Source organism: Emydura macquarii, unplaced genomic scaffold (genome assembly GCF_026122565.2).
Source record: "Emydura macquarii macquarii isolate MOO-44397 ecotype Brisbane River unplaced genomic scaffold, CSIRO-AGI_Emac_v2 contig_2308, whole genome shotgun sequence".
Taxonomy (NCBI): Eukaryota; Metazoa; Chordata; order Testudines; family Chelidae; genus Emydura; species Emydura macquarii.
Genome location: NW_027132445.1, coordinates 14,683 through 42,236, shown reverse-complemented (window position 1 = coordinate 42,236; position 27,554 = coordinate 14,683). Strand labels below are relative to the sequence as shown.

The 27,554-nt window shown below is 41.0% G+C and overlaps 1 protein-coding gene across 2 annotated transcripts in view; it reads right to left on the bottom strand.

The window, feature by feature from the left end:
* SFT2D1 (SFT2 domain containing 1) overlaps positions 1-22,975 on the bottom strand; it is a 37,644-nt gene extending 14,669 nt beyond the window's left edge. The window contains exons 1-3 of one of the 2 annotated variants that reach the window (XM_067560777.1): positions 22,824-22,975; positions 5,107-5,193; positions 1,224-1,306 (exon numbers count right to left, since the gene is read on the bottom strand). In XM_067560777.1, the coding sequence (XP_067416878.1) occupies positions 1,224-1,306; positions 5,107-5,193; positions 22,824-22,886 (233 nt within the window). In that variant the 5' untranslated portion in view covers positions 22,887-22,975. The remainder of the gene's footprint in view (positions 1-1,223; positions 1,307-5,106; positions 5,194-22,823) is intronic. The other variant, XM_067560778.1, reaches the window with a different exon arrangement.
* Positions 22,976-27,554: the final 4,579 nt, after the last annotated feature.

The following is a 27,554-nucleotide window of genomic DNA, read 5'->3' as shown; positions in this document are numbered from 1 at the left end:
ACAAACTCTGGTTCCCCATTTGCTTCAGGTGTAAATTCAAGATTCTAGTCTGCAAAACCCACACACTTGCAACCTGGCTACTACTTCAATGGTCTTACCCTTCAAGACAGCTACATTTCACAGGGATGATGCAGCTGATGACACGGAGGTATAGACAGCTGGCAGAGGAGGTAAGGGGCAGTGTTCTCAACAATTGGCCCCAATTACAGAGCTCTTTGCCAGAAAGGATCAAACAGAACCCAAGATGTTATATAGATCAAAAGATAAGAAATTCTTGATAGGTTTTTTTTTTTTTTTTGGCGCGCTGCTATGCACAGGGTTTGTAAAAGCAGAAAAAGTTCAAAAACCCAAGCTAATCCTTTCCACATACACTCTACTCAAAGTGGGGAGGGTGGACCAGGGCTGAGAAAGAACTTTATGGACTCACACTTCATGTTCATAGAGTTTGGCACTTTCATCCTCATGAAACAGATGGGAGAATGAAATCAGCAAAACCCTACGAAGTTCTCTTTTATAGTTTAGCAGCAGCAGAAAATTAAGTTTGTTATTCTTTTTCCTGAGAACACAGCCTCAAAATCCACGGTCTTAGCAGCATTGCAAGACATCTGCCTGCAAGAAAGAGTGGTGGGCATAGACAAAACACAATAGTTTTATATTTTAAAGTTAAACAATTTTTAGAAGACCATCCTTAGTCTTATGCTTAGCCAAGATTCTTCATGGACTTCTTTTTAGGGGTCTCCCAGACTGGTTTCCCATTCAAAAAAATTAAAGGAGCTCTGGTTGAAGGTCAAATGTTTCCCATCATAAGATGCCCATACTGAGATGCCTATACTAGTGGTTAATTACTGAAATTGGAGTGTGAGGAGATGGCAGAGGGATTTAGAAGCATACAGAAGTCTAAAACCTACAGTCTACAACCTGCCAGACAAAGTAAATAGAATTCAGGATGTATTTATGAAGTAAACATAAAAACCACAATGTAATTGTGTAGAAGAGGGAGGCCAATAAATAACTGGTATATTACCATCGTAGTTAGTGTATTTGTAACATGAAATTCTAAAGTGCAAGATACATATGACCTGAAATTATAAATAGCATTGTTCTTCATGTTCAATTATTATATTAAAGTTACACACAAGGTTATAGTTCTCTCTCAATCAGCTAGAAATTCAGATTCCAAAATCGTAGAACTTATTAGCAATAACTAGGAAAATAATGCATACCTGGCTAATGCAGCAATATTTCCCATGGTGTAGAACACTGCAAAAAGTTTCAGCCCTGAGGGTAGCCATAGAAATGCTGTCCCCTGCACAAGAAAAAAATATTTGCATATTTTCAATTGCTAGTCCAACCAGTTTAGTGACTCTGAAAATAAATGTAAACTGTAAAATTTAAGTCAAAAGAAAGTCACCATGACTCACATTGATCACGTACTGTATTCAGAGATTGCAGTAACCATCCAGCAGATTAATACCTCCCTCTACTGGCATGTGAGATGTAATATGTATTTAACTGAGACTCCCTAATATTATCACAGAGATTTGAAAATAAATCCCATCAATATTAGTATATCCAACATTTGTACAAGAGGCTTATTCCACAGGCACTTTTAGTAATAATTGTACAGATGTTTACTTTGTATGTTATTGTATGGCAGACAGACTTTCAGTTTCATTAAAACTCATAATTCCAAGTCAGAAGCTCCTGTACATTATGTGAAAGAAAGACATCCATGAAGATACACTAGACTAATATCCACAATCCCTCCAAATCCACTACAAAGAAAATCCCCTCTCACTTCTCCCACTCATACTCCAATCATAATGGTTCTGAAAAGAAATCTGAGTCAACAAATCTAGGCTGGCAGACCAAGTATGTGCTTGGACAGGGGAGGAAAAGTTTGAATCAAGCACCTCATCCCAAGAGCACCTTGCTATCAGCCCCCTTGTTTAAACTAGTGGGTTGATAATTCAAAACCCGCTGCTGATCAAAACTGCCATGACTAATATGGAAGAGAGGCAGATTCTAAAGTTAACTAGAAGCCAACCCACTTAGGGCTTTTTCAGCAAAACCAACACATTTAAATCATCACCTAAACCAAAGGGAAGCCAACACAGACCAGAGCATAAGCAAAGTGTTCAATGTGAAAAGTATCATTTAAGCAAGCAGCCACATTCTGCACCAACTATAGTGTGGGTGATCTTATGATGGAGACCCAAGTGCAGCACTCTAAATAACAAAGGAGTGGATAACTGTGGCTAAGTCCAGATAAAACTAAGCCAAGCTCAGATAAAAAAAGCACACATGGCCACTGCTACCTGATCATCCAGAAGCAGCCAAGAATACCATAAGACTACCAGGATGTGAACGTGACAAACAGAAGGCACTCTCTTAATGGTGCTGATAGCCTCTGGAATAATTGGCAGAGACTTTCTCCAGGGTCATCCCAGTCTTATCTGGGTTGAGCCACGGCCAGCTAGCTCTTAGCCAAGCCCTAAAGTAGGCTATGCCCTGCTTTCCCCAGACTCATCTTGGTCTTATCTCCGCCAGCTAGCTCTTAGCCAAGCCCTAATGTAAGCTATACCCTGCATAAGTCGTTTGTCTGCACCAACCAGATCTGCAAAAGAGCAATGTAAAGCTAGGTATCATCCATATATTGAGACACTGCAGCCCACCCTAATTCATTCACTACCTTCCCCAACAGCCTCATAGACGTTATGGCCAGAAAGGACCATCATGATCATCTAGTCTGACCTCAAGCACATTGCAGACCATAGAGCCTCACCCACCCACTCCTGCAGTAACACTGGCCAAGTTTCCAAAGTCTTGAAATCTTGATTTACAAGTTAGAGATTCCACAATTTATTATAGCTCAAACCAGCAAGTAACCTGTGCCCCACGCTGCAGAGGAAGGTGAAAAACACGCAAGGTCTCTGCTAGTCTGACCTGGGGGGAAATTCCTTCCTTACCTCAAATATGGTAATCAGTTAGATTCACTAGACACACACCTGGGAAAGAATTCTTTGTAATTACTTGGAGTCCTCCCCATCTAGTGTTCCATATCTGGCTGTTGGAGAAATCTGCTAATAGCAATCGGGGATGGAAATATGGAACAGAAAAGGGGACAGTGGAATTGTGGGGAACCTACATGAACTCTCAAGGCAGACCAAAATTGCTTTGTACTACTGGCTTCATGCCTAGAGAGGCATAACCAACCAACGGAATCTCAACTTTTTAGCAGTAATCCAAGTGAATTTGAGCCTAGTGTCAGCATCCCAGATAATTCTCAGATTGAATGATTATTCTGTACACTGTCAGATTCAACACAAGACTGATAGCTGTAGTGATGACTACAGTAATCTATTACCACCCTCTATTTGGTTCCCTTTGCATTCTTCTACCAGTTTTCTCAATGTCCCATTCTTGCTTTACCTTCTATGAAAGACAGGGCAAGAGCTATTACTGCTCGCTAATAACATTTAAAAAAAAAAAAAAAAAAAGTGACTTCACTATTAGTCAGCATCACATCTGCTTTAAATACTTGACAAGACACCTTCCACACAGGGTATGAATTGAAACTGGAGATGCCTCAAACCCAACCCATGAACAGCTCAGTCACAGGAATATGCAGAATTAGTGGTTATGTCCAGCTAACTGTTCTAAATGTTATCTCCCGGATAGAATTTTTTTATATCTTTCAGGTCAGAGCTATTTCCACTTCCTAAAGACCACATGTTTAGATTTATATAGAAAGAGCGTAAGAACTATTGCATAAACCAGCATCACTTGGATTTGCCCAGGAACAGATTTCAATCAATGGAATAGAGATGATACAGTAACCATTGCAACCATTTGTCTCCACTTAACACCACAGAAAATATCTATTCTGAAGTGACAGTCAGTAAAAGCTGCTCAGCCATGTGTTTGAGTAGGTCTTTAAGGTGAACAGGGACCAAATTAAAAAGGAGAATAATTAGTTACCATTTAATGTTATGGCTAATAAAACAGAGCCCATAGTATAGGCAGTCACTCTTGGGAGAAAGACATCACATGGCAAGTCTAAAGCATCTGACAACGAAGGTTTTATTTCCACAGTCACATACTGTGAGGGGATAAACTAGTTCTGCTTCATTTCTTAATATGAAAGAATGTCACTGCTGCTAAGTTATCTTTGTGTTTTATACTCTATTAAGACTGTGATGGAGAGAATGAGACTTATTTACTTGATTTTCATAGTATATAAAACATTTGCCTGTAAAGTGTTTCTATCATTTGTGGTAGGAAGTCATGTTATATCAATATTGGATTCACACTCCATCAGAAAGAAGTCACTTAAACCATCCTGTTTTGCAAATAGTTGTTCCAAGCTACCTTCAACTGACTAGTCGTGCTTTTTGAGTGATGTCACAATTATGCACCAACACTCACTAGAACTTCACTACTCTACATAATGGGTGGATTGTTTTATACATTAAATGGATGGGTTAAATAAAGGGGTAAATACTTACAAAATTACTGTTCTAAATGTAGCTCTTTTGTACATAGTTGGAAGGTCTTGCAACACATGCAGCTGATTTTTCAAAAGTGACCGCTACTCCTTCCAACACTGCCCTCACCCTGTCAGGTTATGGTATACAGCTTAATTCAAACTTAGTGGTAGAATCTATTTTCAGTCATTTCAACCATACACATTATCTAGCAAAATATCATTAAGTTACATCAACAACTGTAAGACCAGTTGCAAGTTAATTAACTTTGTGAATTAGCAAGTGGATCAAAAAAATAAGGAGTCAAAGTTTTGCTCAACTATTTTGATTATTATACATTAGTTTTAATTCAGAATACTACATAATGTACTAGGAAATTGTCAATATTTAATCCTTTTAATAAGAAATGTCACTAGACCATTTACTGTACTTAGAGGAAGACTGCCCATAGAGTGTAATATAAAGTGTTAGATCCTGCAAGATACAGAATGCCCTTTAATCTCCAATTGAAAAAATAGGGAGAGGGTGCTCAGCACCACTATAGGATCAGGATCAAAGAACGAAGATTAGCAAGGTTCCACCAGAGCATCTTTATAAAGGTAGAAAAAAATTCACTTACAAGAATAGAACATAAAATGCCACTTGCAAAACATATGGCAAACCATTTCACTCGAGTACCGAAACTAAGCGTTGAGGCATCAAGGACCTTGGGGAAAAAGAAAGTTGAAGAGTAGAACAATATATTTTGAACATCACCAAAGTTCAAATAGTGCTTTTGCATTTAAAGAAGCTTTTATAATAAATACATTAGTCTTGATTTCTTACCCTGTAAGAAGTATTTATATTTTACTTTGCTTGCCTAAGAAATCTGATGTTTAATTGGTTCTAATGTAAAGATGACATTAGCAACCTCATTAGACAGGGTTCTTTTTAAGTCTACTTTAAAATTATATAAATACCATGGCATTCAATAATAAATATTGCCCCCACCGATAAGCAGACCACCCATCACCAAACAGTAACAACTAAATCATGCCACAATCATGCAAAACTAGTGAGCCCATTTTCTGTATGAGTTCACTCTAGTGAGCAGCTTGTGTTTAACAGCTGTCAGCTAATTTGCTCCTTTATACTATATGGAAGAGAAAGAAAGAATGATCTTAGAGGAGTTTGCAAGCGAACATTATAAACATATAGCTTTGTACATCCTTTTTTGACAAAGCTACCATTTTGGTTACCAGACAGAAACAAACAAGGCAGTCACATATTGCTGCTGTAGAAAAAGAACAGCAAAATGGAATGTGTACTAAACAGATAATTGAGAAGATATTTGTGTGTGAAGAGGTATAACAAAATTTAATACCGTCCAGTTTGTCTGCTGAGAAACCATTCCTAAAATTTGTTTAATGACATTATTATCCTGCATAACTTCAGGTATTATCTGCATACCAAATTTCTTACTCAATTGCATACCTTCTTATAACCATCCCTGGCTGCACTTCTCCCCACACCTTCTGATCTACGCACACCACATCCGTGGCCCCACAAAGTTGCAAGACCTCCTCATCAACCTTCTCCTAGCGCTGGCCAAAGTGACCATCTAGAACACCAAGGAGAGGAGGTTGGCTGAGGGTGCACTCTGCAACTGTGGGGCCTATTTTCGTTCCTCCAATCATTCACGCATCCAGACAGAGTTCCTTTGGGCAGCGTCTGCTGGCTCCCTAGACACTTTCAAGGAGCAATGGGTGCTGTGCAGGGTTCTCTGCTCGGTGTTCCCTTCAGGTTCCTTGCACTTGACCCTTTGACCGCCACACCTATTCAGGAATCAGTTGAATCTCAGGCCCAGGGTTTTACACACTGACTAACTAGGAAGAGGTAATCCCCATTTCCATTAGTGCTTGAAGTTTGGCAACCAAGAAGCACAAGAAGCACAATATAGGATAGTTTTCCTTGAGCAGAATCAGCAAGTTTAGCTTTACACTCAATTGCAGCATGGTCATATAGTCTACAAATTAAATCCTAGCTCCAGTTCATCTAAACTGACTATAAAGGAATTAATTTTCAATTTATGCTAAATCACACCTTCAAAATTTTGCCTCTCCTTTTATGTCCTTGCTTTCCATTTTGTAGGCACTTTCAGATATCATTATGATAATACATTACAGTGATTTCACTTGAGTGATTTCACATTGTGTTACTGGGATGACCCGTTTCCTGGCTAGATTCTTCAAGCAAAATGTTCAGAAAATTGTAAAGTTGTAAATTTAGTTGCACAGTATTTTGAATCTTTATTACCTGAAAATACAGCATGTTTACTTTACACAGGTTTAGATCCAAGGCTGGGGGTATAAGAGTATCATTACCCTTCATGCCACTTTTGATTGAGAGCACTTATTTTCTTTCCGAATCTATTTTAAACCTACCTGTTAATTTTTGCATAGTCGGGTTAGCGTGAACGCTTGAAATTTTTTTTAGGTAAAGAGCTAAACCAAATTCTAACACAAATTAAAGGTCTTTTTTGGCAAAAAGGAGAGACTATCGTAATGAAATAATTACAGGAAATGCTCAAACTATCAAACTTGTTATTGAGATATAATTAAACCACAATAAAGTCACTGAGGAAAACTATCATTTGATCACAGCCAGGATTTCAAATGATTTAACATGAGGTGGTTTTACCTATACATACTACTGCAGTTAAAAAAAGGGGATAAAATATTCAGAAGTACCTTATGTCACCCTAAGTTCCAATGACTTTTAATTAAATTTAAGCTCATAGGCACTTCTGAAATTTTTATAGATCCACTGCAATCTATTTCAGTTAAACAGGTCTGGATTGTTTAAAGTAAGAAGTCTTGTCCACAGTGTGCATTGATATTTCAACTCAGACTTGGAAAAAGCCTTGAGTTAAAAGTAAGAATTTTTTGCATGGTAAACATCTAGACCACTGCAAGTCACTATTTGTCATTAAGTCAGTTCATGTAAAAAGGGGAACTAAATGCAATATTGATATCTAAGGGCTTGTCTACATGGGGAGTTCATGCATGGCAAGCTACAGTATGAATCTATAGTGCTCTAGCTTGCTGCAACTAACTGGATGTTTGGACCCTGCTATTGTGCACTAAAAGTTCCATAGTGTGCTTTAATGTATTCCTGAGAGTACTACAGAACTTTAGTGTACAATAGCAGGGTCCACACATGTAATAAATACGCAGCAAGCTATTACGCTGTAGATTCATACTGTGGCTTGCCATGTGTCAACTCTCCATGTGGACAAGCCCTTAGTATGTATATATTCTGCCAAACATTTATGCATAAGATGAACTTTAACACCATAAGCAGTCCCATTGAAATGAAGGTCTATTACGTTATTACCATGAATAGCCCTAAGATACATGCATAAGTGTTTTTGGACCGGGGCCTAAGTGCCAATTCCTAGTAAGTCAATGGAGAGACTCCAATTGACTTCAAAAGGAATTGGACTGGGCCTCTAAGATCCTGAATCCAGCAAAGCACTGAAGCACATACTTAACTTTAAGCACATAAGAAATGTCAATCAAATCAATGGGACCATACTCAAAGTTAAGCACATGTTTAAGTGCTTTGCTGGGTTACGACCTGAATGTGGAGCATGAAGTTTATCTTTCAACTAAAATTGAACAGTGAAGCATACACCACTCAGACTTTTCAAAGAAGCTGAATTTGAAATACGTACGAGATACCAAGCCTATTTAATCTAATTAAAATGTGATAATACTCAATTTAAAAATAAAACAGGACTATTCAGGTACTTCATGTTTTACATTTGCTTACAGATTCAATGCAGTGATGAAGTACAATACAAAATATCAAAGTTCTTTTCTCCCGTGTTCAGCAATTACGATACGCCCTTCCAAATGACAGAATATGCTGCTTACCTTATTAGATCCAATTCTTTATCCTTATGTAGGCATAAAGGAAGTAGATAAAAGAGTAACTATGTGTCTCAAAAAATGAAACGATATGTAGTGATTACATTCCTGAACATAGAATCAACTGGGATTGAGGGAAATGTTGTCTGCACATTCAAATAGTTGCAGATACATATTTGAATCTCACGTTCAGGTACATTAATTCATGCAAATAACCACAAGTTCACATAAACACTTTAAAATCCTTTCCACTGCAGCTCAGAAATTAAGTGCTGGTATAGGAAGTACTATCACCACATTAAAGATATCAAACAGCTTCTTCTGGAAAGCCACCATTTTCAGTTTGCCACAAGAAGGGGAGGTTGGGGAAACGTTCAAGCCTAACAGGCTGCTGCACTGTGGGGAAAGTAGCAGCATACAGAGGGCAGCCAGGGCAAAGAGCAGAGCAACCCAGAATATGCAGTAATGTTGAGATCAGAGCAGATTAAAAAGGAGTCAGAAGTCAGGAAGGAGTTTGATTTACTGGCCATTCTTTATATCTTCTACCCTGTATGAAATAAATCTGGACCAAATTACTTCAACGTTTACAACCACCTACAATCCGGATTTCTTATTAGCTTTTCCCTTTATTCTGCTTTCCCACCTAACATCTCCACATAAGATTCCTCCAGACTACCACTTCATGCACACTTAAGAACAGAGTACCATTTGAATCAATAGAGACTGAAAAATAATGCAGCTGAGCAAATAGCTGCACAAATTTACCCTTCTGGTAAATTGCTAAGTGTGCAAATTGCAGCCGTCTGCTCTGAAACTTCTCCAGCCACCAGAGACAAGCTGCTCTAGCGGGCTTAGGAACTCCACATGGCAGTCATTTTCTGTACCCCTGGGAGGCCCTCAATGCCAACTGGCAGAGGGTCTACCATACCGTAAATCATTAGGCCTGACACACTCACTACCCCCAACATCTTTTAGCTACATATTATGCCAATGTGTCATGTACAGTATCATATGTAAACTGGTGACACACTGGTCCTGATAAACAACTGTGATATATAACTCTTGTGCAAAACTCATTGTAACAAGGAGGCGTAGTCTCCCTCAGAGACGGATGGCCTGATGCCTAGTCGGCGGAGCCAGAACAACCCTGCCTGTCCCACTGGAAGTTGAGGGGCGGGACAGAAAGCATAAAAGGGGAGCCAGCTAGCTCACTCTGGAGGGAGCTGCTGGAGGGGAAGGATGTTTCTCCACTGGTGCTGCTGCCCCAGCCTGCCTGTGACTGGGAGGAGCTACCTGCTGTGAATGACCTAGAGGAGCTGCCAGCTGCCTCTGACGTTGAGGGCCTGTGGGCACTGCCCCAGCCATCTACCCTGAGGAGACTGAAGGCAATGCTGAGACCCAGGTACTCCAGGGAAAGGGGGACAGAAGGAGCCCAGGGAGCCAGATGACTGTCTGATTGTGTTGTATCCTACAGCCATGCCAGCAAGTTGAGGCTGAAGCCCCGCTGACCCAGTGGCAGAACACTCTGCCACTGATAAGAGACCTGGGCTGAGATGTGGTGGAATTGGGAGGGCCTGTGTCCCTCTTTCCACACCATCCCAGGGGTGGTCACCTCACCTTGGCCTGTAAAGCCTCAGAGGCCTATAGACTATTTGCCTACCCCACACTGTCTAGGGCTAGAGACTGGTTGCTCGCCCTGCCCGAGGGCATGGGGTTATAGCCTGCCTACTCATCCTGCTTAGGGCTAGAGACTGCTTACTTGCCCTGCCCTGCCCGAGGGCCTGGGACTATAAACTGCATGCTCACCCTGCCTAGGGCTAGAGCCTGAGTAGACGCTGGTAGCCTGCAAAAGGGGGCCAGGACCTCTGCCCAAACACCAGTTCCCCTATTTAGTTTCGCACCCACAGGAATCCAGTAGTGATGGGGCATGGCCTCCCTCCCAGACTGACAGGGAGGAATGGCCTGATGCCTCACACCCATACATACATGTGTGCTGGAAATACGTTCTTAAAACATGTTTGGGAGGCAGTGCATAAATCCAATCTACCCTAGACAAAGGAATTTAGATTACCCTCTCCAACTGGCTTGAACACAGGCAGAGGACAATGAAAGTATATTTACATAAGGTAAACAAGCAATCAAGCTAACTGGCAGCAGGTTAGGGCTGGTCTACACTAGAATTTTGTCAACAAAACGGTGGAGGTGTACACATTCAACTGTTCCTTCCACCGATGTAACTCCCTTACTATGCCAACATAATAAGCCATACACCTCTCGTTGAGGTGGTTTTATGTCATCATAGGTAGGGTGACAATTTCTTAGATCAGCAGAGCCCTGAAATAAGAATCACAGCTGGACCCCACTCCAATCTGGAAGCAGGATGAGAAGCTCTGGGCAGCCGGAACATGCTCCAGATTGGGCCCTGGGTGGCTGGACCCCGGCTCCTGGCAGGGAGAGGAGCAGCCCCGAGTGGCTTCTCTGCCTACTCCGCACTGGGAACCAGGGCAGCCTGTCTCCTGGGTGACTTTTCCCAAATCCTGGTGTGGAGCAGGGAGAAGCCCCAGGTGGCTTCCCCTGGTGGGGAATGGGGCAGGGCAGCCCACTGGGAGCCTTGGAGCCTGTGGGGCAGCCAGGATCCTGGCAAGGAGCTACCAGGGGAGCTGAGGGACCAGTGAGGACACACACCACTGACCCAGGGAAGATAGGGTGGACATGCGCCACCGGTGGCTGTAAGTCAACCTAATATAGGTCAACTTACCTTTCTAGTGTAGACAAGACCTTAGTGAGCACCCTAGTGGACAGAGTCCACATGCCAGGAATCCTTCTGTCTCTGCCTCAAAAAGCCAAGTACTTTGCTTAATATAAGAGGAGTAAAGAGATTAATCATCCATCACTTAGGGGAGAGCACTGTTTGAGTATATGAAAGTTTGATCCCCTAGCCTTGATGGCTAAAGGTGCTGGTAACCTGACTAAGAAAACTGCTTAGGCAAAGATTGTAACTGGCTAAAATTAAATTTTGTCACTAGAAAGCAAGACTTGTTTTGTCTGCAACATCCATTCCTTTCTCGTTTATCACTTAAGCCTCCATTCTTTGTTGTTAAACTTACTCTTTTATTTTAGTAAAACCCTCTCAATGCTGTGTATTAAAGTGAAGTGAGTGTCTTCAACTAACTTACCACACTGGTGCATATGCTGTCACATTGGAGGCAGCAAACAATTTCTGAGTGCGTCAGTCAGAAGGACTGGACACAGTGGAGAGACTTCTCTGGGGAACTTGGTAACGGAGGTTCAGTGATTATTACCGAGGTTTAGTCTACCAGACTCTTGAAGAGCTTGCTGACATGAGACCTGTTTTGTGTCAGTTTCCTGACACAACTTAGCACCAGCAAAGCTTCCGCTTGCTGAGGCAGAGAACTAACACAGTGGCTTACAGCTCTGGGTGCTGTGAACAAAACTTCACATCTTCCCTAGCTGCCCAGCTCAGAAATTGTGCAGGAGTTAGGCTCCCAGCTTGCAAGCCTTAGAGGGCTCTGCAGGAGGGAAGACGGGTAGCTGACTTTAGGAATGTAGAAAGTCAGCAGCAGAGAGGACTTTAATACTATTAGCCAACAGGAGGCTTACAGGTAGCAAGCAGAGGCTGGGATGCAGAGTTGTTAACAGCACCTGAGCTGCCACCCCACACTTCCCCAGCTTGGGGCAACAGAACTTTCTGAAGCAGTGGCTCTCCACTTTTCCACAATACTGTACCCCTTTCAGAAGTTTGATTTGTCTTGCATATCCCAACTTTCACCTCATTTAAAAACTACTTGCTTACAAAAATCAGACAAATTTCAGTACTGTGCTGTGACATAGCTTACTTTCTCATTTTTACCATGTAATTATAAATTAAATCTATTGGAATATAAATATTGTACTTACATTTGTGTATACTATATAGAGCAATATGAATGAGTCATTGTCTGTATGAAATTTTAGTTTGTACTGACTTTGCTAGTGCTTTTATGTAGCCCATTGTAAAACTAGGCAAATGTTTAGAGGAGTTGATGTACCTTCTGGAGGATCTCTATATACCCCCAGGGGTACGTGTAAGCCTGGTTGAGAACCACTGCTCTAAAGAATATCAGCTACACCCTCTTACTTCATCCTCCGTTCCACATCACTTGAACTATTAGCTTCTGAAATTCAGACCCATTTACTTGAATAAGTTTTCCATTCAGGATCTGCTTTAATCACTGCTCTTCTCATCCACACAAACTCCTGGATGGAGCATATACATATTTCTAATTCACTTCACACACTAAGGCATGAAGAGAAGCTGTCTTGTGCTTCACTTTTTTGAAAGCTTGCCACTGGGGAAAGACAAGAAAATAGCAGGGGACATTCATCAGCTCAAAAGCAAACATGTTTTACTTCATGGATTCTCAAAGGTTTGTAGTTTAGTTCACACCTTAATTCTCCCCCCCCCATTCACAATCCCACATGCCATTTTCATAAAACCTTGTATTCAACTAGAGAGACTACTTATATGGAAAACATCGAGACTATTTAATGTATGTTTAAATTGTTTCAATGCAGTTAGCAGCTGGAAATAAGGTGAAGTCAAAACCATACATCAAGGCAGTTCTCATATCAAGAAGTGCTCCTTAGTTTATTTTTAGAATTAATTGAAACTGAAAGTTATGAAATTTCATAACTAACATTGCCATATAATTCAGGGCAGCTCTCGGCTAAGCTGGTGTGAGGGGGCAGGAGGGAAGCCTTGGTCACAAATGGTCACAAGGCTAAAGCGCCTTACTTATCAGAACTTCCCAACTCAAGCTAACAGGGCAAGTTTAAGACAGTCTTTTGCTTTTAATTAAAAAAGACAAATTAGCAATTGTGGAAGGTACTACAGCGGTGAGAATGAAGTTTGTATTCACAACTGGATTCAGATTTACTAAGCCAGTATTTCCCAAACGGTGGGTCCTGACCCACTAGCGGATCACATGAAGGTTCTAGATGGGTAGCCAAGTACAGGGCTGGATTAACCCACCACTGGCCCCTGGCCTCGTGAAACATATGCTTCTCTGGGGTGTGTGTGTGCATGCATGCGCATGTTCACGCACACTCTACACACTCCAGGCATTTTGACCTGGCATACATGGTCACAGTGCCACTTGTGTTCAGGTTAGTTGCCTCTCTGTCATGGCTGTGTGGTGAAAGTGTATAGGGTATGTAAATCAGCCCCACAATGAAAAAAAACTGAACTTGTAACATGTTTTAAGTTATTTTTAAAAAACAAAAATTAGGGCTTTCCTTTTTGTGAAAAGTTCTGCATTGACAAACTTGAGCAGTAAATTTGAAAGGGAAAATAAGATCCTTTTGGGTATTCAGGTTCCTGCTTCAGTTTTGGATTGTATTTCCAGTCAGATTCTTTCACCATACACCAACCCCTTTTCCAGACCATCTGACAGATTTATTTCTAAAAATAAAGGGTCAGGGGATATTTAGTTAGATGGCTTTTTGGACATTCAGCCGAGCAGAATGGACAAAACTTATTTCACATTATCTTCGGGTCTCAAAGTACGTTACCAAACACTTTTATTCCCTATTTTTACAACAGGGAACCACACACACTGATTAGACTTCATGCTCTGCAGTCACTTGGGCACCTTTCATGGAAGCTGTCTAGAATCATAGAATTGTAGGACTGAAAGGGACCTTGAGACATCATCTAATCCAGTCTCCTGCACTTATGGCAGGACTAAGTATTATTTAAACCAAGAGTAGTCAATTAGTTTTTTTGTCAAGGTCCAAATTTCTTGATCAAGGTATAGTCCTAGGTCCAGACTCCAGAGAAAACAACAAAACAATGATCATAAGTAAAAAGATTTGGGGGTCTGTTCAAAGTGTCTGGCAGTCTGGATATGGTCCACACTCCACCTATTGACTTCCCCTGATCTAAACCACAGCCTTCCAGTGTTTAACTACTCTTACATTAGGAAAAACTTCTTAATGTCCAACCTAAACCACCCTTGCTGCAATTTAAGCCCATTCCTTCTTGTCTTCTCCTCAGAGGATAAGGAGAACAATTTTTCTCCCTCTTCTTTGTAACAACCTTTTATGTACTTAAACTGTTATGTTCCCCCCATTCTTATTTTCCAGACTAAACAAACCCAGTTTTTTCAATCTTCCCTCATAGGTCATGTTTTCTAGACCTCTAATCATTTGTTGCTCTTCTCTGGACTTTCCCCAATTTGTCCACATCTTTCCTGAAATGTGGTGCCCAACATTGGACATACTACTCCAGCTGAGGCCTAATCTGCACAGAACAGAGAATTACTTCCCATGCCTTCCTTACAACTCTCCTGCTAATACATCCCAGGATATTTACTTTTTTGCAACAGTATTATGCTGTTGACTCATATTTAGCTTGTGATCCACTATAACCTCCAGATGCTTTGCCATAGTATTCCTTCCTAGGCAGTCATTTCCCATTTTGTATGTGTGCAACTGACTATTCCTTCCTAAATGGAGTACTTAGCATTTGTCCTTACTGAAGTTCATCTTATTTACTTCAGACCATTTCTCCAGTTTGTCCAGATAATTTTAAATTTTAATCCTATCCTCCAAAGCACTTGTAAACCCTCCCAGCTTGGTATCATCCACAAACTTTATAAGTATACTCTCTGCCATTATCTAAATCATTGATGAAGCTCCAGAACAGATTATTTGAACAGAGCCGGATCCAGAACTGATCCTTGTGGGATCCCACTCAAAATACCCTTCCAGCTTGACTGTGAACCACTTAACTATTCTTGGGGGAACTGTTTTCCAACCAGTTATGCACCCAATTTATAGCAACTCCATGTAGGTTGTATTTCCCTAGTTTGTTTATGAGATGGTCATGCAAGACAGTATCAAAAGCTTTACTAAAGTCAAGATATACCACATCTACCGCTTACCTTGTCAAAGACAGCTTTTAGGTTGGTATGACTATCTGTTCCTAACAAATCCATGCTGTTACTTATCACCTTATAGGTGTTTGCAAATTTATTGCATAATTATCTATTTATTATCTTTCTGGGTACTGAAGTTAAGATGACTGGTCTGTAATTCCCCAAGCTGTTTTTATTCCCTTTTTTATAGACTGGCACTATATTTGCCCTTTTCCAGTCTTCGGGAATCTCTCCAATCTTCCATGATTTTTTGAAGATAATTGGTAATGACTGAGATATCTCCTCAGTCAGCGCTTTGAGCAGTCTAGGATTATTTCATAAGGCCCTGGTGACTTGAAGACATCTAATTTGTCTAAGAAATTTTTAACTTGTTCTTTCCCTATTTAGCCTCTTATCCTACCTCATTTTCACTGGCATTCACTAGGTCAGACATCCAATTGCTACTAACCTTTTCAGTGAAAAAATGAAATGAAGTCATTTAGCATTTCCACATTTTGTATTGTTTTTCCCCCCTCATTGAGTAATGGGCCTACCCTGTCCTTGGTCTTCCTTTTCTTATAATATATTTGTAGAATGTTTTTTTGTTACCCTTTGTTTCTAACTAATTTAGTCTAATTATGCCCAACACATGGAGGGTAGAAAAAGGTTCCTCAACACCACCTACGTTGCAAGTCTGAAACTTGATGTGGAAGGACCACCTCCAAATGATAGTTCAATTTTCATGTACCTTCACGTCTTTCTTCTCTGCCACCAAGGGCACCAACTGGTTTATTTGTATTGCTGCAGCATGCAAATGACTCAGTCAGGGACTGGGACCTTCATCATTCTAGGCATTGTACAAAAAAGGGGAGAGTCCGTGCTATGAAATATTTACAATCTAATTTGTCCTTCACGTCAAACAGGTGGATATGAAAGACACAGGAACCTCAAAATAAGACACTATTATTGGTATAATTTATTATGATGATTGAAGTTTAACACAAGCAAAAGCAAAATTGATGATTCATCCTGGACTCCACACACTATAATAGTTGCATTACTAGCAGCTTTTGCTTAGTAGAGGATCAGATAAGGATAGCAGTGCATATTCCACTTCTGGAAAGAGATTAGCATTGTAGCATAGGAAAGAAGGGAGTTCGTACAGCAAACATCCTCCTAAATGGCAGTACAGCCAAAGATGATTATCACTGCACTTCCCAGGGAGTCAAAATTCCATGATGAAAAAGGAACAAGCAAATAACCCCCTCCAACAGCTCTGTATAATTACAGTTTAATTCACAACACTGACAGGAAGCACAGTTAAACGGAAGACTCCCAGATAGTGACATGTCAAGGAGATGAACTGCCCACCCAGAAGTCAGAAGGGAATGCATAGTAAAAGACTGAAATCAGGAGGACAGGCTTTCTGAAACAAATTTTATAATGGTCTAATGTAGGATCTCCCACTGAAATAAAACACCTTATTCCATCACTGCTGAATGGCAGCAAGGCTTGCTATAGACCCCAACAGATCAAGTCATCGCTAATTTGCAAGGTTGCCTTTCTGACGACAAAAACATCTATTTCACTTTCCAAATTGTTTACTTGTGGTTCTTCTAGAAGTCAGTAATTAACTAAGGAGAGTTGGGGAAACGTTTCCTTTATAAGCAACTTATTCCAAAATTGTCTACCATAGGACTCCTTGCATTTTCTTCTGATGCTGTTTGTTTTAGCCACTGTCCAAAACAGGATACTAGATTTGATGAGCCACTCATTTGATCTGGTATGTCAGTTCTTATGTTATAAGTTGAACTGTCTGATTCCATTTGCCTTGTCTTGCTGCTTCCAGTTTCAATTATGACACCATGTGACAAAATCATTGCAATTTATACAAAGCTGTCCATTTCATACGGTGACATGCCTGTCACCAATAGCGAGAATGTTCAAAAGTGTATGAAGAATACCACAATGGAGACTTGTTAAATTAACATCAGAATCAACTTCTCAAAATAATTAGTAATTGAGATCTTAGAACTCTATGTATATAGTCTTTTATGTGGAAGGACTTTCCAAATTTGGGGCTTGAGATTTATGATTCATGCATATACATTCTCCTCAAAGCATGGGGACTGCCGGGTACCCCACACAAGCATATTTCTCTCTACAGCGCTATGCTTCAGGGCAGTGTTAAACATTTAGTAGTCATCTCTATACCATCTGTGGGTGTAGCATGTTGCTTTCACTCACTTCCGTAATTTCTTTATTTCTAAAAATAATTTCTTCCAACATATGAAAGGTTTCAACTTTCAGTGAGAATTAATTGATTTGATTTGAAGTTTTAAATAAAGAAAATTTAGATTATACAAATGCAAAAAAAGTATTTGTAGAGTTAAACAGCTGATTAACACTAACCCACACACCGATAAGTCACATCAATTAAACAGATTCCTTCAAAGCTTTAAAAAAAAATGTAAGTGTTCAGAGCAGGCACGAAAAATGTGAGCCCAAAAATATTTCTCAAAAACTCAGTGAAAAAATAAGGGCTTTTAATTAAACTGCTTTCACATAAAAGACAAGGTGGATAAAGTAATATTTTTTTATTGGACCACCTTCTGTTGTGAGAGAAACAAGCTTTGTGGCTCGAAAGCTTGTCTCTCATCCACAGAAGTTGGTCCAATAAAAGCTATTGCCTCCCTCACCTTGTCTCTAACATCCTAGGACTGACACAGCTACAAATACACTGTTCACGCCATAAGTAAAACTGAACAATGAAAGGAGAAGGAAAGAATAAAAGCATATGGATCCAAAAGAGGGAATGTGTCTCTGAAGAGCCTTAGTATTTAAATATCATTTAACGTTTAATAGCATCCTTAATAAAAGCCTTCCTAGACTCTGGGGATCAGAACTGAACAGGAGTATTATCCTATCTGTAATCTCCATAAAATGTTATTGTGCAGGAGCCCTATCAGCCGTACAGTTATAACAGTTTCTTTTCCACTTCAGCATTACATAGATGCCTTAAAATTGAAAAGATTCCACAATATGTATAAAGTTCACAATCTGTTTTTAAAAGAGTGATCAAGACAATGTAACATGTACTGTAATGTGCACAAATTAGGGGCTGTAATATTTGAATAGTGGATTTGAAAAAAAATCTCTTCCTATTTAACTAAGGCCTTCTCTACACCAGCACTTGTGCCGGCAAAACTTTTGTTGCTAAGGGGTGTGAACCCCCCTCTGAGCGACATGTTTTGTTGGCGTAAGTGCTTGTGTAGCAAGCACTATGTCAGCAGGAGACGCTCTCCTGCCAACAAAGCTATCGCTGCTCATTTAGGTGGTTTTATCATGTCGGCAGGAGAGCTCTCTCCCATTGACATAATGTAGCTATATGGGCATTTCTGCCAGCAAAATTTTTTCACACCCCTGAGCAACAAAAATTTTGCTGGCATAAGTGCTAGTGTAGACAAGGCCTAAGTTATCATTAAAAGTGATAGTTTAAGCCTCTGATGGAACATGCCTTCCCCACCAAATGGATGTGTTTTCTTCATTACATTTAGCACATAACAAGAACTGCCCAGATAAAGGTGCCTCTGGGAACATCCCAATTCCCCACTATGTACTTTTTACAACTTCAGGTCATCAAAACATTAAGGCAACATGATTAATATTACAGGCTAGGGATCATCAGCTTACCTGTTGCCAGGAAGCCACAAGATCTCCATCCTTATCTGGGACGCTCATTAGAACAAACTAACGGTAATAAACACATATTTATGTCAGTAATAAATATCCCAGATGGTATGTACATCGGGAGGTGCTGGGAAAGGTAAAGCACCACATCCACCTTTATTAAGTTCAGTCAGCCAGGAAGTGAGCAGATTGGTTCACAAAGGAATATTTTTCCTTAAAATAGAGACTATTCAGCAAAGCAAGTTTTTTGGCAGTTGTTTAAAACTGATCTGTTGAATTCCAGTACAAAAGGCACAAATTTTATTTAACAGACGATAGCTTGCTGTCACAACAGGTATCTTAGATATTTCACACTAGATGAAACTGAATACCTATACCTGGCAAATAGCAATAAAATTAGTTACATTATTCCCCTGTAACTGAAGTTTTTGTAAAATGGGATTAGTTTCATGATTTCTTTTGTCACCTTAGTTCGGATTATATAGTTCCCATTTTTTTCAGGAAGTCTAAGTTTAGTTTAAGAGGAAGTTTTAATTTAAACTTTTATTAAAGTTATGTCTTTAATTAAAAGAAAGTTACAAGTTTAGAGGCTACTATTTCTTTCTTTTCTTAAAGAAACTAGTTTGATCTTTTAGGGCAGAGATTCTCAGTGATAGAGGGACTTTTTAAAAGACTGAAAAGGGCTTCTCAGTGTTTCCATCTTTAAAATATGAGTTATATTAAAATATAACCTGCTGGAGAAAAATTCTTCCAATTCTAAATGGATAGCTACAATTTAAGAGTTCACATGAAAATATATATTGTTTGGGAATTTGGTTAATTATGTAAAACCAGTAAATGTTCATATCCCTCTACTGGGTCAGCAGAAGAAGCTGAACTATATTCCCAGAGCTCTACTAACAACCTTGTTAATATCAACACCCAAAACAAGTCACTATGTAAATTAAAACAAGAATAACCATGCTAGTTTCTGCACTAATTAAAAATAGGAACAAGATCAAGCTATTTTAAACGTGGCAAAAAACATTTTTTAAAGGGTGTTTTCTCTAAATATCCTGAATCACATGTCTTCACCAGACATTTTTGTGGCAGTGTCTCATCTACCTATTTTTCACCTCACCTCTCAAAAAGTTTAAGTAAATTTAAGTCTGAATGAGATGTATTTCAAATAGATTCCAAAATTAATGATGAGCAGAGGTAAAGGAGCTACATAATACACATCTGAATGGGTACATATTTCCTGGTGACTCTGGAAGAGCATTTAAAGGACGATACTGGCAGCTTGCTACAATAGCTAAATATTTTCTGGCTAGCAAAGGTAACAATAAGTAGACAAAAGGCCTTATTCCTGCAAGAAGTTGAGCAACCTCAGCTCCCAGAAAGTGCTCAGCACACTGCAAGATCTAGCTTCATAAGATTTGGTAGAAACACCTGCCATTATTTCAATACTTCCATTCCATTCAGTAAGTAATGTTTTCAGTGGACGCTGACAGTTTGCAGATTCTTTTTGGGCAAAAACTTCCCAGACATAAGTTTCAGCACACAGGTGATTGTTTTAATTTTGGAATTTGAAGAAAGTAATTCCAGCTATTTTTGAAGACAGACTAAACTCCATGTGTCAGAAAAGAGGCAAGAATCCAGTAGCTCCTGTACCTCTCTATCTTAAAGAGAGAAGGCAACTTTAACATCAAAAGTTACACATTAGAGAGTCAGGAAATTCAAAGTAAGGGTTTCTGCTGCAGCATTAATTCAGCCACATAGCACACTCATAGCATTCTATATTCATTTCTCACTTTTTAAAAGTTTCTTTTACATTACTGTTAGTCACAGTTAACACTGCTGTAAGGTTTAGAGAGAGGCATGTTAGTCTTTATTCAATAAGTTTCCTCACCTGCGCTTTTAACATCATGTTAGAGAAAGATAGAGAGAATTTTAAAATCTTGTTTACTTTTCACAACTAAAACTTATTAAAATGCAGAGTAAAAGAGCCAAATACTACATTCAACAGGGAAAAAGCAAAGGGTACTGGCCAAATGAATATATCTCATGTAGAACTGGTGAGCTAATTTCAAACTGATGCAATTGCCAGGGAAGCAAAGACAAAAGTGGAGGAACAAGTCTATTTTTATTGGAATTCTTTAAGCGTAATAATAATAGCATGCAACTCCCTCCCTGAAATGTTAATTTTGGTTAAACATTGTTAGAAAAATATTTAAACATTGTTACTAGCTAAAGCTTTTGTTCCTGGGAGTTAATGTTAGCTTTATCATAAAACTAACCCCCCCACAAAAATATTGCTTAAAGATCATATAAAGAAACTGTTAAATGCACTCTAGAATTTTTTTAAGAGCCTCTCTATATATTCTGTTTCTCTCTTGGTAGTGACAAATATAAAGAACTATTTCAATTCTCTCTACTCTCCCTTCCCATCCCCCAAATTACTTTCTGTTAGTTTCACTTTTGTTTTGATACAAGTGTTCTGAATGGTGTGGGGACACAGCAGTATCCTAAATGCATCAGTAACTTGCAATATGCTTTGCTACACCATTTTATTTGGAAAACTCATGCATTTCTTTAGTACTAACTGCATCCCTGGTACCTCCGAAATATTGCAGCAGGACATTGTAATTTGGTATTTCAAGAGTTTAGAAGTCTGGGTTTTGTTTGATAAAGATAATTCTCTCAATTTCTTCTGCAGACAATTACCATAAGACATCAGATTTATTATTCAACTGAAAATAGCCCAACTTGCCAAACAGAATTAACAGGACAGAAGAGAGACACATGAAATCAACAGGACATATGGTATCTACTGCACAAGGATCAGCTACCCTTGAAAGACCAACTGTTTATGACTAAATACAACATTTATAGGATACCTCAAAAGCTTACCTAGTACAACATATTTCAATTAAGTTAATTTTTGTCTCCTATTTTTCTTCCATATCCCTTTATTTCAAACAGTAGAAGGCATGCTATCATTCAATGCCTTTTTGTAGTGTGACATAAAACAGGGAATTTTTTAAGCCCAGTCAATGTTGGTCTTAGTGACATTGAACACTTCGGTAAATGGAACCTACCTAAAGATCTGCAGGTTTTGATGTTTTTGTTTTACTGGTTAGATTTAGTCAAACAAGAATTAGACATTTATATGGGTAACTAGAAGATCCCCAGTTTTTTCCAATAGGATTAAAAAAACAAGGAAACCCACACGAGGAAATCGCCTGGAACAGCCATTGTGGGGCGTGCACTAACTACTCCGGAATAAAGGGATTTTTATTCCAGAGACGTGTGTGTGTCCCCCCCCCAGGGATTTACTCCGGAAGAGCTAGCCCGATCAGTTTCCCCTTCCAGACAAGCCCTTGGAAAAGTCTAAGCCCTCCTGCTTCCGGGCACAAACAAACCAATAACCAGGGGTGGGAAGCACCTTCCCCGGTGGGCTGCTTCCCTTACTGGCTACGGGCTTTATTCTTGTTCGGGCTCCGAACAACGGGACACCAGCCGCTGCTGCAGACAGGGGACCGGCCGGGGACCGGCCTGCTGGGCCGGGTAACTCCCGTGTCACAGGCGGGGCGGTACCCCCATTATCCAGCCCACCCGCCCGGCCTCCGGCGCTGCCCCGTGGCAGCGAGTTCCGCAGGCCGCTGACCACAGACGGCGCCGGGAGGGGGCTGGTTCCCACCTACCCACCCACCGCCCCCCTTCGAAACAAGAGCCGCCGATACCGACAGGCGTCCCCGCGGCGTCGGGGAAGCCGCTTATTGCCCCGGGGCAGCGCTCGGGCACCCGGCGGGCTCGGGGGCGCTGACGGGGGATACCTGCGCCGTCAGCCCTTGCTCCTCGTCGTCGTGGCCGCTCAACACCCGGCGCAGCTTCTCCATCCCGCCGCCGGCCCCGCGCTGCCCTGTCCCCTCCCCCGGGCGGGACACCGAGCAGCAGCAGCAGCCCCGCTGCAATGAACCGCCCCGCCCCGCCCCGCCCGGAAGTCACGAGACCACAAACGGAAACAGCCGCGCTGCCCCGGTCTCGAGACTTCAACCCAACCGTTAGATTCCGGCCAGACACCCCCCCCCCTCCGCGCGACAGCTCCTGCCCCTCTGACTTCGCCCCTTGTCCCCGCCCCCGCCCTTTCCCCCAGCTCCGCTACGCCACGCCCCGAGCCTAGCCCCGCCCTCTCCCCCGCCCCCCGAGCCCAGCCCCTTCCCTCCCAGCCACGCCCCCTTCACGTACGCACGCCGCTCTCTCTTGTCCGGATCCCTCTTCCGAATCCTCTACATTCCAGTGACCACGCCCCCTACCGGCCATGACTCCGCCCCTTTTTCTGGTGTCCCGCCAGTGCACATCGGCGGCACCTTTAGGGGTGGCACCCACCACCTGCAGGCTTCCCTGCTGCACACCGGGCGGGTGGTTGTACCATCTTCTTTGCCTCGGGACAGGTACCCGACTGGAGCGGGGTCTTTTCCCCTGGACCCCCTCCTTAGGAAAGTTCTGGTTGTACCCCTGCCTTGGGCAATTTAGAGGCGCTGCATCACAAAACCTTAAACAGCTCCCCTGAACCTGGAAGAATGGGTACATTTCAAATATTTGCTTAGATTTTATTTTGACAAATGAAACTTACTTTCGAAGGGGGTCCTGAAAGCAAAATATAAAAAAAGGACCAAAGACAAAACCCCAAATCAGCTTCCCTCCAAAAGGCAACCACATTCAATGTGGTGCAATTCCATTGACTTCAGTCCAATTACCCTAGGGATTAATTTCACTCACCCTGGAGACGATTCCAAAATAGCTTTCAAATTATGATCATATAAGCGCCTGGCTAGACCAACAGCATGCTGAGATTATGCACCTGTTATTATGGTGTTGAGCAACTGATACTCCTGCTCTAAGCAAGAAAATAGAATAATGAAAATGTAAACCTATTTGAATAAGGAGGAGTGTGCGATGTACTGTTTTGCATGTGGATTGTTGCCCTATAGTGGCTGGCCTAAAAAGAAATTGTAAGACCTATCTATTACAGAGAGCTAAGAGATCATGTAATTATCACTGTGTGATATTAAGGAAATATTTTGGGTAATTATCCACAGTTTAGTTTCACCAGTTTTTCTGACCCTAACATTTTGTAAAAATTCTAATTTAGCTCCATTAATATGGAGTGGAAGGGCTGTCATACTTGTCAATTTCACTGCTGCACTTGAAAGCCAGGGCGGGCTCCAGCCTGGCAAGAAGCTCCAACTGCAAGCCGGGATCTGGCAGGATATGGGTGGCTGCAGCCGCACTCCTGGTTGGGACCGGGAATGGGGGGGAGCCCACGGGGAGCCTGTGGGCTTCTGGCAGGGAGCTGAGAATGGGTCTCTCAGCTCACCCCACACTGCCCCTTAGATCCATGGAAGTGCTCCTGGTGAGGACGCAGTCTACCAACCTAAAGAGAGCAGTATAGACATCAACCACCATAGTTATGGCTGGAAGTCGTCATAACATATGTCGACAAAATGTTCTAGTGTAGATAAGGCCTTTGTGTGGAAAATTTAGAAAATCTGGCTCAATATCAAGTTTACAACAAGTGGATGCATATGCTCAAATTTTAAGCATTTTGAATTTTGCTGTTAATATTTCCATCATCTCTAATGCAGCTCAAATAAACAACAAAAAACACTGTTAATGCAGTTCAGTTATGTAGTAGGTTGACTGTATCATAGATCTTTGTCAATTCTTTAGCAAGTGGAAAGACACTAGTTAATTTTTTCAGATGTGCTTACGCAACTTAGGAGTCTGTCATCTTTTTTTTAAAAGTGACTTCGGCACGTAGAAACCTAAATCCCAGTGACTGTCAGTGAGACACAAGCTCTTAAGTGCTTGAGTAACTTTCTAAAAAGTTGTATGCTCCTAAGTCACTTAGGTACTTTGGAAAATTTTACCCTCTGTAATGAGGTCTCTACCCTCTTTTGTGTCCCTAAGGCAGGCCCTACAGAAGAGAGAAATAAAAGTTTCTGCTGTAGCTGACACTTGAACCAAAAGGTTAGGGACAAAAACCTGTTCTGCCACTTTCTGTGGGTTTACAGAGGCTTACAGGGTGTGTTTTGTTTAGTCTCTATAAAGCTTTTAAGTATTCTTAACCCATGGCTCAAAGGGGCATTTGAAACAGTCACTCTTCTTTTGTTTAGTAGATATATTATTAATACCCTATTCAGGATTGCTTTCCAGTTTTATGGTGAAGGGGTGGTAGGATTACAAGCCAAAGTTTTCCTTTATCCCATCTATCTCCACACCAAGGCTTCTGCTGAGGAGCCCATCCCATATGAAGGGCAATGATCCAGGATATTAATCACGATAGGCAAATGGATGCAGAAAAAGCAAGACCAACCTAGATCTTCATCCAGAATTCAAGTGAACTTAATCTGAACTGTTCTAGAACATGTAGTTAGCTTTTTTCCCTTCCCATTTGCAGTGTCAGCTAGAGTTGGATGTGAACCAACTAAAACGTACAGGAAACTAGCTGCTTATAATGTATTTTTGGTTTCTGTGAAACCATGAAGTATTAAAAATCTTGTGAGATAGTCTGTTCATGTGGTATTGCAGAGGTTTGGATAAGCCTATGAACTCTTGGGTGCCTAACCAAACTTTTGAGCCTTTGAAATGTGCCTGCTACCAGAGAAGTAGGCTGAGAGCTGGTTCTCCTTCTCCTCTCTCTTCCAGTTATTCCTTGCCTGTGATCCATGAAGCACTAGCTCATAGTCCACAGAGGTGGCCAATCACTTGGTACTGGCTCTGCTCCTTGTTTCCCAATGATGGAATCTCACATCAATATTGATGTATGAGGATTCAGCAAACACTTTTTTTCTTTTCAGTGTTGCATTGCTGAATCACCTGCATTGTGATTGGATTATTGTGGGAAAGGCGTGTACAGTTCCAGTCCAACTCCCTCATCCATGCAAGCCATGTGCCATAGTGGAGTAGAATACTGCAAGAAGTAGGATGATAAACATGGATCTAAGTTTAAGTTCAGAGTTCCTTTTCCTTGCATATGCCGTTAACCCCTCATGGTTCCTCCACCTTTCCAAAATTCTTAAAGGCCAATTGTTTGCCTCCACAGGTTATAATTGGTTGCAGATTTATTTGATGGTGACCTACATTCGCCATGTCCAGTACCATCTTTGAGCATCTGTGGAATTTTATAGGGGCAGCAGCATCACCTGCTGCTCCATCATACATTGGGTGGTGGGTCATCTTCCTAGGAATAGCGCTGTCTGCCATCAAGCATGTCCATGGGTTGCCAATGCTAGAACGCCCTCCAGAAATGGAAAATAGCAGCAATAAAAGCAGGGAAACTGTCAAATATGCAGTCATAGACACTCTGATGGCAGTGCCACATCATGCTAAAGAAAGCTAAAGATGCCCTAAGATATTTTCCTAATATTAAATTTCCATGTAAACAATTGCTGTAGTTGCCATAGGGATGTTAAGTGATCACTGATGCAAAGGAACATGGTCTATCTTGTTGTGAATGGAGGAGGGAATGGTTCAAGAGAAAAATCTCTCTATTAAGATGTGGTCTGCACTATGAAAAAGCTTAAGAACCTCTATACCTTAGCAACCATGATCTCAGTTCAAGTCAGCCAATGGAGTGAGAGCTGCAAGGAGGCACTAATTCCTTTTCCTGCACAGAGACAGTTGTAGGATTTCAGAAACCTAGGCACCCTCCACAAGGAGTAAGTGTAAGGTTTCCATTCTCACTCATGTCACCCAGTACCAGTCTGATAAGGTCCCTTTCTCAACTGATGCTTTCCTCTGGTAGTAAGTTTTACGAAGTGGTATTACTATTCCTAGTCAGTCCTTAAAATCAGCAACCATAAACTTTAACCATACTTACAGCACAGTTCTTCTCCAGGCCAGGGCAGGGGCAACATTCTGTCAAAACCATAACTCTTTTGCTGTGTACAATCACAAGTTTGAAACAATGGGCAAGACTCAGCTGTCATACAAGCAGGCGTGGCCCCACCAAAATGGATGGAGTTGCATCCACTTACACTAAAAGGCTGAATTTGGCCCAGTGTTTGAAGTACAGTAGCTTCATTTAGTGAGATCGACATGACCCAGATTTCAGAATGAACCCAGTTGGCTGAAGATTGTTAGGCTTGTTGCCATAGTTACCTGAAAGTTGCAGCAAGAAAAGGCTGAGACCAGGGGAAGTAAAGCAGAATGAAAAATTATGGTAAGAGCCAGGCAGTGTGATATGTGGAGCGTATGGATGGCTAGCAAGAAATATGGTCTAAATGATAAAGGCTGTGCATTTTCCAAAAAGCAAGTTAAGTGTTTCTGCTCATATACTATAGAGTTCCATGACGTCTATTGTCTATTTGCTACAGTGCTGGTTTTTATTGGCATTCATTATTTATAGAAGGTTACCCCAGTGACAAAACGAGGTACAATGACAGCTGTGACACCAGCAAAGAGAGAGAGAGAGAGACTTCTTAATAGTTGTCCAATGTTAAATAAAGGCAAACTGCAACAATTTAGAAGGTAAAAAGGACTATTCGCTTAGCACAGTTAAT